The following is a 15569-nucleotide window of genomic DNA, read 5'->3' on the forward strand; positions in this document are numbered from 1 at the left end:
TTCTTGGGCTTCGTTTTGTCAGGAAACTTCCCCTCAATGTGCTTGCATGGAACACCCTGCCTCTGCATAGCTCCAGATGTTTTAGCTCTCAGGAGCTTAGGCTCACGCAAGCCCTTCCACCACAAGGTAGCGACCTTTGGAGAAGCCAAAATATTTGTGGGTAAATTTATGGGTCGGAGCAGCCACTGTGCAGTTGGCCTACGATCCATCACCTGGAAGTTGCTCAGTTGGACTGCAATGCTTGTGAAGGAATAAGTATAAGGACAGGAATTGAGAGTTATTTTGCTTTTTATCACGTAATTTTACTGCCAAGTATAGAGAAATACTAAAGTATACTAACTCCAATGTTGAGTTTGAACTGCTCATAAGGTTAGGTAGATCACATAACTTGCAATCAGAGAGCACCTACCATGTTCAGCCAGGTAGTACCTTTATGTAGACATATACTATAAACCTGGGACATCCTGATAGACTCCAGACCAGGTGGGAGGGGTGCATGGAGGGGCTGGGTCTGCCTACTATTGGACACACACAAGATGGGATTCAACTTGTTGAGATTTCCCAATGATAAAGTGGTGAATGTGAATCTTCTTTCACATTGCTACATTTATTGGAGATTCTCTCCTAGATTAAGCCCAGGGTTAAGGTTAGGAAAGGTTTAGAGGAATATACATCAAACCGGGTCAAATGGGACTAACTTAGATTGGCATCTATATCAACCTGTGCGAGCTGGGCCACAGGGCCCGTTTTCATGCTATATGAACCATTAATATGATGGTTAAGGGGGAAATTGGAAGAGAGGTTTATTTTTGAATTATGCGTATTCTATAATGGTTTTAATTATTTTACAGTACCCTACATGTATAGTTAAGTAATCATATTTTTCTATACAAAATTCTTCCAGTTTAACATTAAATTCCTCTGAATTGGCAAAGAGATTTCAAGAACATTGACAAACTCACTGACAGCTTTGTCAGAAGGCTGAGGGGATTCGTTTCACTTGGCATCAGATTTAAGGTGTGATTGGAGAGATTTAAAAGGGATGTGAAAGACAACTTTTTCACACAGAGGGTAGTGCTTACACGGAATGTGTTACCAGGCAAAGTGGTCAAGGCAAGTACAATTATGACATTTAAAAGATACTTAAACAGGTACATGGATAGAAAAGGTTTGGAGGGATATGGGCCATGCACAGGCAAATGGGACTAGGTCAGCTAGAAATTTTGGCCAGCATGGATGAGTTGGGCCAAAGGGCTTGTTTCCTTATTGTACAACTCAATGACTCTATCCCCTACTGCTCAATGGGTGACATATACAAATTAGCTCTATCCATGGTTATTGAAGGGCCTGATGACATCCTGCCTCATCCCTCATCTAGTATTATTATGATTGAGATGATTGCATCCAATCTAGTGGAGTTAGTTTAAGACCAATTCCTACTGAGCAGCAAGATTTCACTAGTACACAAAAATGCTGGAGTGTTCACTAGTGCTCTTTCACTGCCCTCTGCTGGATAATCTTCGCTACACACTGCCCCGGAAACAGGATTGGAATAAGACCTTCAGTCTGAAATAGTGAATGTTTTTTAATGCGCAAAGTACATTTAAATGCAATGGAAACTAGAACAGATATTGCTGGCAATCATTTCCAGGTGGAATTGTGACCCTGGCACTTCCTGTGCTATCACATTTAGTTATTCAGTTATTTACCGAATGTACCTATAATATCACATGTAAGAAGAAACTGCAGATGCTGGTTTAAACCGAAGATAGACACAAAAAGCTGGAGCAACTCAGCGGGACAGGCAGCACCTCTGAATGGGTGACGTTACGGGTTGAGACCCTTCTTCAGACTGTTCAAGAAGGAACTGCAGATGCTGGAAAATCAAAATTAGACAAAATTGCTGGAGAGACTCAGCAGGTGCGGTAGCATCTATGGAGTGAAGGAAATAGGCAACGTTTCGGGTCTGAAGAACAGTTTCGGCCCAAAACGTTGCCTATTTCCTTCGCTCCATAGATGCTGCCGCACCCGCTGAGTTTCTCCAGCAACTTTGTCTACCTTCTTCAGACTGGTTAGGGATAAGGGAAACAAGATATTAGAAAGTGATGTGGAGAGATAAAGAACAATGAATGAAAGATATACAAAAAAGTAACAATGATAAAGGAAACAGGCCATTGTTAGCTGTTTGTAGGGTGAAAATAAGAAGCTTGTGCGACTTGGGTGGGGGAGAGATAGAGAAGAAATGCCGGGGCTAACTGAAGTGAGAGAAATCAATATTCATACCACTGGGCTGTAAGCTGCCCAAGTGAAATATGAGATGCTGTTCCTCCAATTTGCATTTAGCCCCACTCTGACAATGGAGGAGACCTAGGACAGAATGGTCTCTGTAGGAATGGGAAGGAGAATTAAAGTGTCCAGTAACAGGGAGATCAGGTAGGTTCAATCGGGCTGAGCAAAGGTATTTCGTGAAACGATCGCCCAGTCTGCGTTTGGTCTCGCCGATGTATAAGATTCCACGTCTTAAACAATGGAAACAGTAGATGATGTTGGAGGAGGACCAAGCGACCCTCTGCCTAACCTGAAAGGACTGTCGGGGTCCCTGGACAGAGTTGAGGGAGGAGGTATAGCAACAGGTGTTGCAGCTTCTGCGGTTGCAGGGGAAGGTACCAGGGGAGGGGGTGGTTTGGGAGGGAAGGGATGAGTTAACCAGGGAGTTGCGGAGGGAAAGGTCTCTGTGGAAGGTGGAAAGGGGCAGAGATGGGAAAATGGGGCCAGTAGTGGGATCCCATTGGAGGTGACGGAAATTTCAGAGGATTGTGTGTTGTATGTGACGGCTGATGGAGTGGAAGGCACAAACACAACTGTTCTCCTGGCAGACCCATTGTTCCTGCCTGCTCTGTCCCACAGAAATTATTTCCACATACCTCGACTCCATCCTATCCCCCCCCGGTCGAATCTCTCCCGACCTATGTCCAAGATACCTCACATGCTCTTCCTCTCTTTAATGACCTCCACAAACAAAAGGGAGGGCTCCTGACCAAAACACAAAGTCCTTGAGTAACTCAGCGGGCCAGGCAGCATCTGCGGATGGATTGAACAGCCAATATTTAAGATCGGATCCTTCTTCACTAATTGAAGTGGGGGAAGAAAGCAGGAAACGCGAGGTGGAGTTGGGACAAAGCCTGGATACAGGGAAGAGGTGTTTAATTGGCAGATGAGTGGAGTAATAGAAACATAGAAATTAGGTGCAGGAGTAGGCCATTCAGCCCTTAGTGCTAGCACTGTCATTCAATATGATCATGGCTGATCATCCAGAACCAATACCCTGTTCCTGCTTTCTCCCCATATCCCTTGATCTGTTAGCCCTAAGAGCTACATCAAACCCTCTCTCTAATACATCCAGTGAAATGGCCTCCACTGCCTTCTGTGGCAGAGAATTCCACAGATTCACAACTGTCTGGCTGAAAACGTTTTTCCTCACTCAGTCCTAAATGGCCCACCCCCTATTCTTAAACTGTGACCCCTGGTTCTGCACTCCCTCAAGATGGGGAACATTTTTCCTGCAGCTCGCCTGTCCAATCCTTTAAGAATTTTATATGTTTCTATAAAACCCCTCTCATCCTTCTAAATTCCAGTGTATGTAAGCCCCGTCGATCCATTCTTTCATCATATGTCAGCTCCATCTTCCCGGGAATTAACCTGGTGAACCTATGCTGCGCTCCCTCGATACAGGAATGTTCTTCCTCAAATTAGGAGACCAAAACTGCACACAATACTCCAGGTGCGGTCCCACCAGGACCCTGTACAACTGCAATAGGGCCTCCTTGCCTTGACACTCAAATCCCCTTGCTACGAAGGCCAACATGCTATTAGCTTTCTTCACTGCCTGCTGTACCTGCATGCTTACTTTCAGTGAAGATAATACATTATACACGAACTGTATACAAGAGTTTCCACATTTCCAATACCATTTTGTACCCTGCAAGTTTTGAGTTATTAAAAATGAGTCTTAACTTGGCCTAAAATGCCCGTTGTCCTGGCAGTGGCACTGGGTTACAGTGGAGGGGTTGGCCTGGATTAACAATGTTGTTCATTCCTCCACCATTGCTCTGCCGCTCTGTGCCACTGCAGGCCACGTGCAATCCATGCGCTTGGCTGCCATACGCTCGTGCGCCTTCCACAGCCACAGAGAACCTCAGAAATTGCAGGAGGTAAGATCGCAACCACGCCCTCCAGCACCATTCTTTTCCTCTGTCCACTGCCATTTGGAATGGCTGGCAACCAATGCTTCTGTTAATACCCTGGTTCTTCCTCTGCAGTCCGTCTGTGTTTTATTATTTTTTGTCTCGTTTTTATGTAGTTTTTGTTATTTTTTTTGTTGGGGTATGTGTGTGGGGGGGGGGGGGGGGGGTGGGGGTGGTGTGGGGGGGAGGGGGTAACTTTAAAATCTTTCCCCTGCACGGGAGACCCGACCTTTTCTTTGTCGGGTCTCCGTTGTCGTTGGGGCTGCAACATGGAGCGGCCTCCAACAGGAACGACCTGGGGTTCCAGCTGCGGAGCTGCCGACTACTCACCGTCACGGGGCTGGCCGAGTCCGGAGCGGGTGGAGCTGTGGTGGAGTGCTGCTGCCACCCGACCCCCGGAGGTTCGGAGGCTGCAACTGCGGGTTTGGTGGACGGTGGCACCGGGAGCCCGCGGGTCCCTGCTGGGAGACCGCTTTTCGGGGCTTCCTCAACGGCGACTTCTCCCGCCCGAGTTGCGGGGTTGAAGAGCACCTGAGCGGGGCCTTACAGCGCCGCCCCGCGCGGCTTGGAATGGCCGCGGGACTTTGCGAGCGCACGCCGGGGGCTCTAACACCAAGACCCGGTGCGCGACCTTGCATCACCCGGCGTGGCTTTGATGGCCGCGGGACAATCGCCATCGCCAGCCGGGGGCTTTGACTCTGACTCTGACATCGGGGGGGAGAGTGCAGTGGAGTGATAAGTTTTTTTTTGCCTTCCATCACAACGATGTGATGGATGTTTGTGTAGACTGTGTTGTGTCTCGGCTCTTTTCGTTTTGTAATGTATGGCTGCAGAAACGACATTTCGTTTGGATCTCAAGGGGTCCAAATGACAATAAATTGAATTGTATTGTATTGTATTGTATTGTATGTGCTGGCTTTGGCAAGGGTCCAGAGGAGGTTTATGAAAATGATCCCGGGGATAATTAGGCTAACATAAGATGAACGTTTGACGGCACTGGGCATGTCCTTGCTGCAGTTTAGAAGGATGATGGGAAAACTCATTGAAACTTACTGGATAGTAAAATGCCTGGATAAAGTGGATGCAGAGAGGATGTTTCCAATAGTGGAAGAGTCTCGGACCAGAGGGCATAACCTCAGAATAAGACACACCTTTAGAAAGTTGATGAGGAGGGATTTCTTTAGTCAGAGGATGCTGAATCTGTGTAATGCATTGCCACAGACGGCTGTGGAGGCCGTCATTGCGTATTTTTAAGACATTCTGCCAGTTTCACTGTTCGCATCCACACATACCTTCATTATCACCTCTTCCACAGCCAACAATGTACCATTGTGGGCTCCACCTTTCCTTGGTCAGTGGTGTCGGCTCTGATTTGTTCTGAATCTTTTCATACCACTGGTTTCCCTCTCCCCTGACTTTCAGTCTGAAGACCCAAGACATCACCTATTCCTTTCTCTGACCCACCGAGTTACTCCAGCATTTTGTGCCTACCCTCTGATGGAGAGATGCTTAACATCCTGCTAATTCATGGTTCTTGATTCGACCAAGCCGATACTTTCCACACCCCAATCCTAAACGCCAGTACCTTTCTCCACCAGTAGTGCACGTGGGCACTGCCTGATCCCAGGGAAAGCCAACCTTTAACCCGCATTGGTGTGCAGCACTTTGTTCAGATGGACCTGCTCAGTTTGTCACTGGCATAGGTCCCATTTTAATGCACGATTCGAAGCATTAATCACCATGGCACTGCTTCCTACACAGTTGTGCACAATTTTGTGAACTTCATCAAGAGATTCAATTGGGTGTTATTGTTCCATGCAGCATGTGCTCAGCGCACCAAAAAAGGGTGAAATTCAATTTCAAGGCAACATTAAATAAATGCTCTGGAGAATGAGGTAATTCACACTAATTACGTCTGGAGGCTATGGCCTCTTGGGTTTGTCAATCTGGGAATTACTTCAAAAGATCTTGTGGTTTTAAAAATAGAGGCACACACCATTCTTTCCAAGTCAGCACCTGGGAATACACTGAACGATGCTGCTTTCACGAATTCAATCAGTAATTGCAATTTTATATGATTTATGCCATGACTGTGCACAAAGACACTCTTGAATCATAATTGATCCTTTCTGGATGTATGTCTAATATCCTCTGCACCCAGCTGATGTGAAACTAATGGAAAACATAAAGATTAGCCATCTGGCGTTATTGCTAAAAATAAAAAAAATTATGGGATTGGGGGTAATATATTAGCATGGGTAGAGGATTGGCTAACAAATAGGAAGCAGAGAGTGGGGATAAATGGTTCATACTCGGGATGGCAACCGGTAACTAGCGGGGTTCCGCAAGGGTCGGTGCTGGGACCCCAGTTGTTCACAATTTATATAAATGATTTGGAGGAGGGAACCAAGTGTAATATATCAAAATTTGCGGACGATACAAAAATGGGAGGAAAAGTAGGGGATGAGGAGGATAGGAAGAGTCTGCAAAAGGATATAGATAAGCTAGGTGAGTGGGCAACAACTTGGCAGATGAAATTTAATACTAATAAATGTGAAGTCATTCACTTTGGGAAAAAAAATGATAGGGCAAGTTATTTTCTAAATGAGGAGGAGCTGCGTTGTAATGCAACGCAAAGGGATCTAGGGGTATTAGTACATGAATCACTAAAAGTTAGTATGCAGGTGCAGCAAGCAATCAGGAAGGCCAATGGAGTTTTGGCCTTTATTGCTAGGGGGATTGAGTATAAAAACACGGAGGTCTTGCTGCAGCTGTACACAGTATTAGTGAGACCACATTTGGAATACTGTGTACAGTTCTGGGGTCCATACTTAAGAAAGGATGTACTAGCCCTGGAGGCAGTGCAGCGAAGGTTTACAAGATTAATTCCTGCAATGAGGGGATTGACATATGAGGAAAGGTTAAGTAGGCTGGAACTCTACTCTTTGGAGTTTAGAAGAATGAGAGGCGATCTCATTGAAACATATAAGATCGTGAGGGGCCTTGATCGGGTGGATGCACCGAGGATGTTCCCAATGATCGGGGAAACTAGAACTAGGGGACATAGTTGCAGAATAAGGGGGGGCTCTTTTAAAACTGAGATGAGGAAGAACTTCTTCACCCAGAGGGTGGTTAATTTATGGAATTCACTGCCCCAGGGAGCAGTGGAAGCAGAAACTTTAAATATATTTAAGACTAAAATAGATGGTTTTTTAGCTGCCAAGGGGATAAGGGGCTACGGGGAGAGGGCAGGGATATGGACCTAGGTATGGTTAGTATAGTAAGACCTGAGTGATCTCCTGGACAAGTGTCGATCGCCTGGATTGGGGTCGGAGAGGAATTTCCCGGATTTTTTTCCCGAATTGGACCTGGGTTTTTATCCGGTTTTTTGCCTCCCCCAGGAGATCGCGAGGTTCTTGGGGTGGAGAGGGGTGATAGCGGTATAAAGGGGAGGGTAGTGTCTTGTGTTCTGTGTCTTGTGTCTACTGTTTGTGGGTAAGTGTGTCTGTTTAGTGTTCAGCCATGAGCGAATGGCGGTGCGGGCTCGACGGACCTGGTGGTCTACTCTCGCACCTACTTTCTATGTTTCTATGTTTCTATGTTTAAAGTGAGTTTGCAATTTCATTGAATAATTCATGTCTTCAGGAGCCATTTGACTGAGCTTTCAGAAAGCTTTGGGATTTAATAATCGATTACAAAAACAGGGAATTTCCTCAAGGGAAAAAGGGATATTGAAAGGTGATTACGGTTTAGAGAATTCTAATGGGCCAGCTATGTCGACTGTGGAAACGCATAGATGCAGAGACTTTTGGAGTGGGTGTGTGGTGAGGGATTCAGCAATTGGAACAAGCTCAACAGTCAGATAATGCGTGGAGTCATGATAGTTCTGGTCTGTTTGAGTTTTAGGGACACAGCACAGAAACAGGCCCTTCGACCCACCAAGTCAGTGCAGACCAGCAATACCCACACACTAACACTATCCTACACACACTAGGGACAATTTACAAATTTACTAAGCCAATTAGCCCACAAACCTGTACATCTTTGGAGTGTGGGAGGAAAGCGGAGGACCTGCAGGTCAAGTTCAAGTTCACATTTATTGTCACATGTACTAATTAAGGTAAAGTGATATTTGAGTTATCAAACAGCCATACAAATAAAAAGAGCATAATACATGATAGAGTTTAACATAAACATCCATCACAGTGGAATCATCATTCCTCACTAATGGAAGGCAATAAAGTCCAGTCAATCTTCCTCCTTTGTTCAGCCGTGGTCGGGGCCTTGAACCCTCCGCAGTCGTCGCTACTGACGGCCCGATCTACAAGCCCTCTCGTCGGGATGATCGAAACTCCGATGTCGGGACGGTTCAGAACACACTCTGCGGCTTGGAGTTCCCGAATCGGCTGCTTCTTCCCAGAGACCGCGGCTTCACGATGATAAAGACCACCGGCCAGCGATCAGAGCACTTCTTCTGGAGATCCTCAGCAAAGGATCCCAGGCTCGGAGATGGTCAGTCTGCACCGCGCCTGCTGCTGAATCTCTGGGCCGGTCTCCAGTCAGGAAAGGCCGCACCAAACCAGTTGTTAGGCCGCGAGGGGGGGCGAAGATGCGACAATAGACAATAGACAAAAGGTGCAGGAGTAGGCCATTTGGCCCTTCGAGCCAGCGCTGCCATTTAATGTGATCATGGCTGATCATTCCCAATCAGTACCCCATTCCTGCCTTCTCCCCATATCCCCTGACTCTGCTATCTTTAAGAGCCATATCTAGCTCTCTCTTGAAAGTATCCAGAGAACCGGCCTCCATCATACTCTGAGGCAGAGAATTCCACAGTATCACAACTCCCTGTGAGAAAATGTGTTTCCTCATCTCCGTTCTAAATGGCTTACCCCTTATTCTTAAACTGTGGCCCCTGGTTCTGGACTCCCCCAACATCGGGAACATATTTCCTGCCTCTAGCACGTCCAAACCCTTAATAATCTTATATGTTTCAATAAGATACCCTCTCATCCTTCTAAACTCCAGAGTGTACAAGCCCAGCCTCTCCATTCTCTCAGCATATGATAGGCCCGCCATCCCGGGAATTAACCTTGTAAACCTACGCTGCACTCCCTCAATAGCAAGAATGTCCTTCCTCAAATTAGGGGACAAAAACTACACACAATACTCCAGGTGTGGTCTCACTAGGGCCCTATACAACTGCAGAAGGACCTCTTTGCTCCTATACTCAACTCCCCTTGTTATAAAGGCCAACATGCCATTCGTTTTCTTCACTGCCTGCTGCACCTGCATGCTTCCTTTCATTGACTGATGAACAAGGACCCCCAGATCCCATTGTACTTCCCCTTTTCCCAACTTGACACCATTTAGATAGTATTCCTGTTTTTGCTACCAAAGTGGATAACCTCACATTTATCCACATTAAACTGCATCTGCCATGCATATGCCCACCAACCCAACCTGTCCTAGTCACCCTGCATTCTCATTGTATCCTCCTCACAGTTCACACTGCCACCCAGCTTTGTGTCATCTGCAAATTTGATAATGTTATTTTGAATTCCTTCATCTAAATCATTGATGTAAATTATAAATTGCTGCGGTCCCAGCACCGAGCCTTGTGGCACCCCACTAGTCACTGCCTGCCATTCTGAAAGGGACCCTTTAATCCCTACTCTTTGTTTCTTGTCTGTCAACCAATTTTCTATCCATGTCAGCACTCTACCCCCAATACCATGTGCCATAATTTTGCCCACTAATCTCCTATGTGGGACCTTATCAAATGCTTTCTGAAAGTCCAGGTACACTACATCCACTGGCTCTCCCTCGTCCATTTTCCCAGTTACATCCTCAAAAAATTCTAGAAGATTAGTCAAACATGATTTCCCCTTCGTAAATCCATGCTGACTCGGACCGATCCTGTTACTGCTATCCAAATGTGCCGCTATTTCATCATTTATAATCGACTCCAGCATCTTCCCCACCACCGATGTCGGGCTAACTGGTCTATAATTCCCTGTTTTCTTAAAAAGTGGGAATTGGGATAACATTAGCTACCCTCCAATCCACAGGAACTGATCCTGAGTCTATAGAACATTGGAAAATTATCACCAATGCATCCACGATTTCTAGAGCCACTTCCTTAAGTGGCTTTTTCACGGGGCGACTTGACGCAAGAGTGAACCAGAGTTTAACATCGTGGGAACCTCGTGCGATAACAGTTCGGCATTCGTGGACCACCGTGGACCACCGTGGCGCTAACGGCAGGTAATCGTGTATCTTGGTCACTCGGGAGAAAATTCAAGAAAGTTTGAATTTCTCCAAGAGTGACGTACACTTGTGGTTGAGCATTGCAACATTGTATGAATAAGTGGCCAGTGCGATATCCGTGCGATATCCGTAATAACTCTTGCGGGTACCGTGGGAACTCCTGCGAACGGTGAGTAACTGAGCAGTTTGATTGTCAGTGCTTGTTTTACCTCATTGTTAAATAAATATATTTTTTACTGTCAGATTGATGTTTCATTAACACATCACTACAAGATGAATGTTTCTAATGTTATAATCACTCTCATTCTGAAACACAAAATAGTTGAAGGGAGGTGAAATAATCACATTTTCATTCTTTTTCATTTTTGAGTGTTCAGGTACCTCACTTGCTGAGCTATTTTACTCCAGCAGTTTGTGTCCATTTTTGTCTAAAGCAGTTTCTAAGACTGTAGGAACTCCGAGGGCCAGGCAGCATCTACGGAGGGAAATGGACAGGCGACCCTTTCTTCAAGCTGCCTTGTCTCTCTCCCCCCCACCCCCTCCCCCCTACTCCCACCCACACACGCAAATGCTGGAGAAACTCAGCGGGTGCAGCAGCATCTATGGAACGAAGGAAATAGGCAACGTTGCCTACTACCCTCTGTGTAAAGAAGCTGCTCCTCAGCTTTCTATTAAATCTTGCCCTCTCACCTTAAACCCGTGTTCTCTACATTTTGATGCCCCGACCCTGAGTAAACGTCTGTGCATTTCCCCTCGGTTATACACCTCCATTAGATCACCCTTCAGCCTCCTGCACTCCAAGTAACATAATCCTCGCCTGCCCAACCTCAGCGGGAGAAACTTAGCGGGTGCAGCAGCATCTATGGAACGAAGGAAATAGGCAACGTTGCCTACTTCCTTCGCTCCATAGATGCTGCTGCACCCGCTGAGTTTCTCCAGCATTATTGTGTACCTTCGATTTTCCAGCATCTGCAGTTCCTTCTTAAACACAAATGCACCGAGTTGCTCCAGCATTTCGTGTTTTGTTCAGTATTCCAGCATTCGTTGTCTCCCGCGTCTCCAATAAAACAAAACTACTGTCAAAAGGGTGAAGAATAGGGGCAGAGATAGATACATTCCTGATTAGTGCGGCTGTCAGGAGGTTATGGGGAGAAGGCAAGAGAATGTGGTTGAGAGGGAGAGATAGATCAGCCGCGATTGAATGGCGGAGTGGACTTAATGGACCGAATGGCCTAATTTTGCTCCTATAACTAACAAAGATAGTAATTGTTAGGGAAATGTAGTTATTAAAGACGAGGGGGAGCAGAAATGGGCAGTCTGGGATGGCTCGCGAGATACTTGCATAGAGGCACAAAAGTTAAAGAAAGGGCAGATAAACAGAGAGGGGGGGGGGGACTTCCCTCAGTGCCCATCTGTTACCATTAATTGGACAGTTCGGTCTGTGAACCGCAACACGCCAACCCCGACATCCAGCCCGGTGGTCAGTCCTTTGAAGATAGACACCAGTTGCTTGGAGCAACTCAGCCGGACAGGCAGCAACTCTGGAGAGAAGGAACTGGTGGCGTTTCGGGTCGAGAGCCTTCTTCAGACTGAGGTCAATCCCCTGCATGGATAACAGGAGTCCCAGCCAACACGACAATCGCCCGCTGCAGTCTCGGAGCTTCCACTGCGAAAACGGTGCCTACATTTGAGCACTTATGTAACTGAACCATCCTAACCCCAACCACAGACCATTCCTGAACTACTACCTACCTCATTCGAGACCCTCGGACTATCTTAGATCGTATACTCACTGGCGTTATCGAGTTACAGTGTGGAAACCGGCCCTTCGGCTCAACTTGCCCATACCGGCCAAAATGTCCCATCGAATCTAGTCCCATCTGCCTGCATCTGGTCCATATCCCTCCCAACCTGTCTTATCCATGTACCTGTCTAAATGTTTCTTAAATGTATGGATGGACCCAGCCTCAACTACCTCCTCTGGCAGCTTGTTCCATACACCCACCACCCTTTGTGCGAAAATGTTACCCCTCACTCATATTCCTATTAGATCTTCCCCCCTCACCTTGAACCTATGCCCTCTGGTCCTCGAATCCCCTCTGTGGGCAAAGGACATATATTACCCTGGACTCTGTCTATTTCCCTGCCTGTTCGTCTCATGGTTTTGTACACCTCTCAGCCTCTGTCCCCAGTGTGGAGTTAAGGGCTTGTTTATGGGCGCCCTGGGCTGAGAACTCTGGAGGATGGGTTTTAGACTTTATCGGGAATCGAGATAGACCCCGTAATGCAGGAGCAAAGAATCGCAGACGCTAATCTGCATTGGAAAGACACAATATGCGGGAGTAACTCAGCGCTGAAGAAGAGTCCCGACCCGAAACATCATCTATCCATGTTGTCTAGCGATGCTGGCTGACCCGCTGAGTTGCTCCAGCGCTTTGTGTCTTTCCACTAGACCTGTAATAAGTCTCGGCTGGATGTTTACTGGGATCTCTGGTGTTTAATAGACGTCCTGATGTTGTTTTTGATCGGGTTTCAATAGACAATAGACAATAGGTGCAGGAGTAGGCCATTCGGCCCTTTGAGCCAGCACCGCCATTCAATGTGATCATGGCTGATCATCCCCAATCAGTACCCCGTTCCTGCTTTCACCCCATATCCCCTGACTCCGCTATCTTTAAGAGCCCTATCTAGCTCTCTCTTGAAAGCATCCAGAGAACCACCCTCCACCGCCCTCTGAGGCAGAGAATTCCACACTCACAACTCTCTGTGTGAAAAAGTGTTTCCTCGTCTCCGTTCTAAATGGCTTACTCCTTATTCTTAAACTGTGGCCCCTGGTTCTGGACTCCCCCAAAATCGGGAACAAGTTTCCTGCCTCTAGCGTGTCCAAGCCCTTAACAATCTTATATGTTTCAATAAGATATCCTCTCATCCTTCTAAACTCCAGAGTATACAAGCCCAGCCGCTCCATTCTCTCAGCATATGACAGTCCCGCCATCCCGGGAATTAAACTTGTAAACATATGCTGCACTCCCTCAATAGCGAGAATGTCCTTCCTCAAATCTGGGGACCAAAACTGCACACAATACTCCAGATTGTACAATCAGAGTTACCACTGGAATATTGAAACAGCGACTTAAACCTCTAGGCAAGTTTGCTGCCAGATATTTCATGGAAAGATAGAAAAAGTAGATGCAGGAGTAGGCCATTCGGCCCTTCGAGCCAGCACCGCCATTCAATGTGATCATGGCTGATCATCCCCAATCAGTACACAAAACCAGCAATCAATAAACAGAGAAAAGGTCAAAATGCTGGGGCAACTCAGCGGGACAGGCAGCATCCAGATGTGGGCTCCTATATATCGGCGAGACCAAGCGCAGGATCGACGGTCTTACTACTGACAGTATTTAATCAGATCCATATTAAATCATTTCCCCTTCACCTTAAACCTATGTAATCTGGTCCTCGATTCGCCTACTCTGGGCAAGAGATTGTGCATCTACCCGATCGATTCCTCGCATGATTTTAAATATTATCTTGCACACAGCGTTGTTCCCTTCACCATGTATACACCATTTATGGCTCGATTGTTACTATTTATTGTCTGTCTACTGACTGGTTAAACGTTTGAAAGTTTCACCTCTCAGTAGATAATAAAATAAGACAACCATCACGGTCAATGTGAGACAAAGTCTTTATTCCTATTTGACAAAATAAAAAGACGACTTCTTGCACATATTGAGAGAAGGTGCATCACACCAAACAACATTTGTCTAAAAAAAAACAGATTATTCTTCAGCTCATTAAAGAGCTCGGGTGAAATTCTGACAACGTTTGTGAATGCACTTTTATCCTCTTCGCACAGCACATTAAGCAGCTGATCATATTGTCCAAATTGAGGTCTCCGTTGAAAGATGGGCTTCACCCAGTGAGACTTCCTCTTAATTCTCTTTTCAATTAATCTCACCCTTCTGCCTTCACGCAAGCGTTGTCGATGCACATAGTGGGCTGCTGCATACAGCGCGTCAATGAAAATAACCACCATCCTGTACTCGAAAATACTTAGTATAGGCATGTCTCCAAATGAGCCAATTCAACCAAGGGAGGAATATAGTGTGTGAAAAAAACCAATATAGTGTGTGAAAACAAAGTAACATAATTTGTGCCACGATGTTCATTCAAGATTAATGGGAAAGCTCGGGAGACGGACAGGTCACTCGCACAAATAACAGAAATGCCGAGTACCGTGGGAACTCTTTATCTACCCCCCGTTATATCGTGCGAAACTCGTGCTGGACCATGACCACTTCACTCTGGTGACATCTTGCGTCAACTCGCCCCGTGAAAAAGCCCCATTAAGTACCCTGGGATGCAGAGCATTAGGCCCTGGGGATTTACCAGCCTTCAGTCCCATCAGTCTATCCAACACCATTTCCCGCCTAATGTGGATTTCCTTCAGTTCCTCCGTCACCCCAGATCCTCTGGCCATTACTATATCAGGAAGATTGTTTGTGTCCTCCTTAGTGAAGACGGATCCAAAGTATCTGTTCAACTCATCTGCCATTTCCTTGTTCCCCATAATAAATTCACCTTTTTCACTACTCAAGGGTCCAACTTTGGTCTTAACTTATTTTTTCTCTTCACATACCTAAAGAAGCTTTTACTATCCTCCTTTATATTCTCGGCTAGCTTACCTTCGTGCCTCATCTTTTCTCCCCGTACAGCCTTTTTAGTTCTCTTCTGTTGCTCTTTAAACATTACCCAATCCTCTTGCTTCCCGCGCATCTTTGCTACGTTGTACTTCTTCTTTTTTATTTTTATACTGTCCCTGACGTCCCTTGTCAGCCACGGTCGCCCCTTACTACCCTTGGAATTTTTCTTCCTCTTTGGAATGAACTGTTCCCGCACCTCCTGTATTATTCCCAGTAATAGGTGCCATTGTTATTCCACTGTCATCCCTGCTAGGTTATCTTTCCAGTCATCTTCGGCCAGCTCCTCCCTCATGGCTCCCTAGTTCCCTTTATTCAACTGGAACACTGACACCTGTGATTTTCCCGT

At 46.2% G+C, this 15569-nt stretch overlaps 1 protein-coding gene across 1 annotated transcript in view; it reads left to right on the forward strand.

The window, feature by feature from the left end:
• Window positions 1-2242: 2242 nt before the first annotated feature.
• The window catches only part of LOC116974890 (SLIT and NTRK-like protein 5), a 52525-nt gene continuing 39198 nt past the window's right edge, over window positions 2243-15569 (forward strand). Inside the window, 2 exon segments of the mRNA XM_033023501.1 lie at window positions 2243-2260; window positions 4044-4211. Of these exon segments, the coding sequence (XP_032879392.1) occupies window positions 2243-2260; window positions 4044-4211 (186 nt within the window).

The sequence above is a fragment of the Amblyraja radiata genome, chromosome 7 (assembly GCF_010909765.2).
Source record: "Amblyraja radiata isolate CabotCenter1 chromosome 7, sAmbRad1.1.pri, whole genome shotgun sequence".
In the NCBI taxonomy this organism is placed as follows: Eukaryota; Metazoa; Chordata; class Chondrichthyes; order Rajiformes; family Rajidae; genus Amblyraja; species Amblyraja radiata.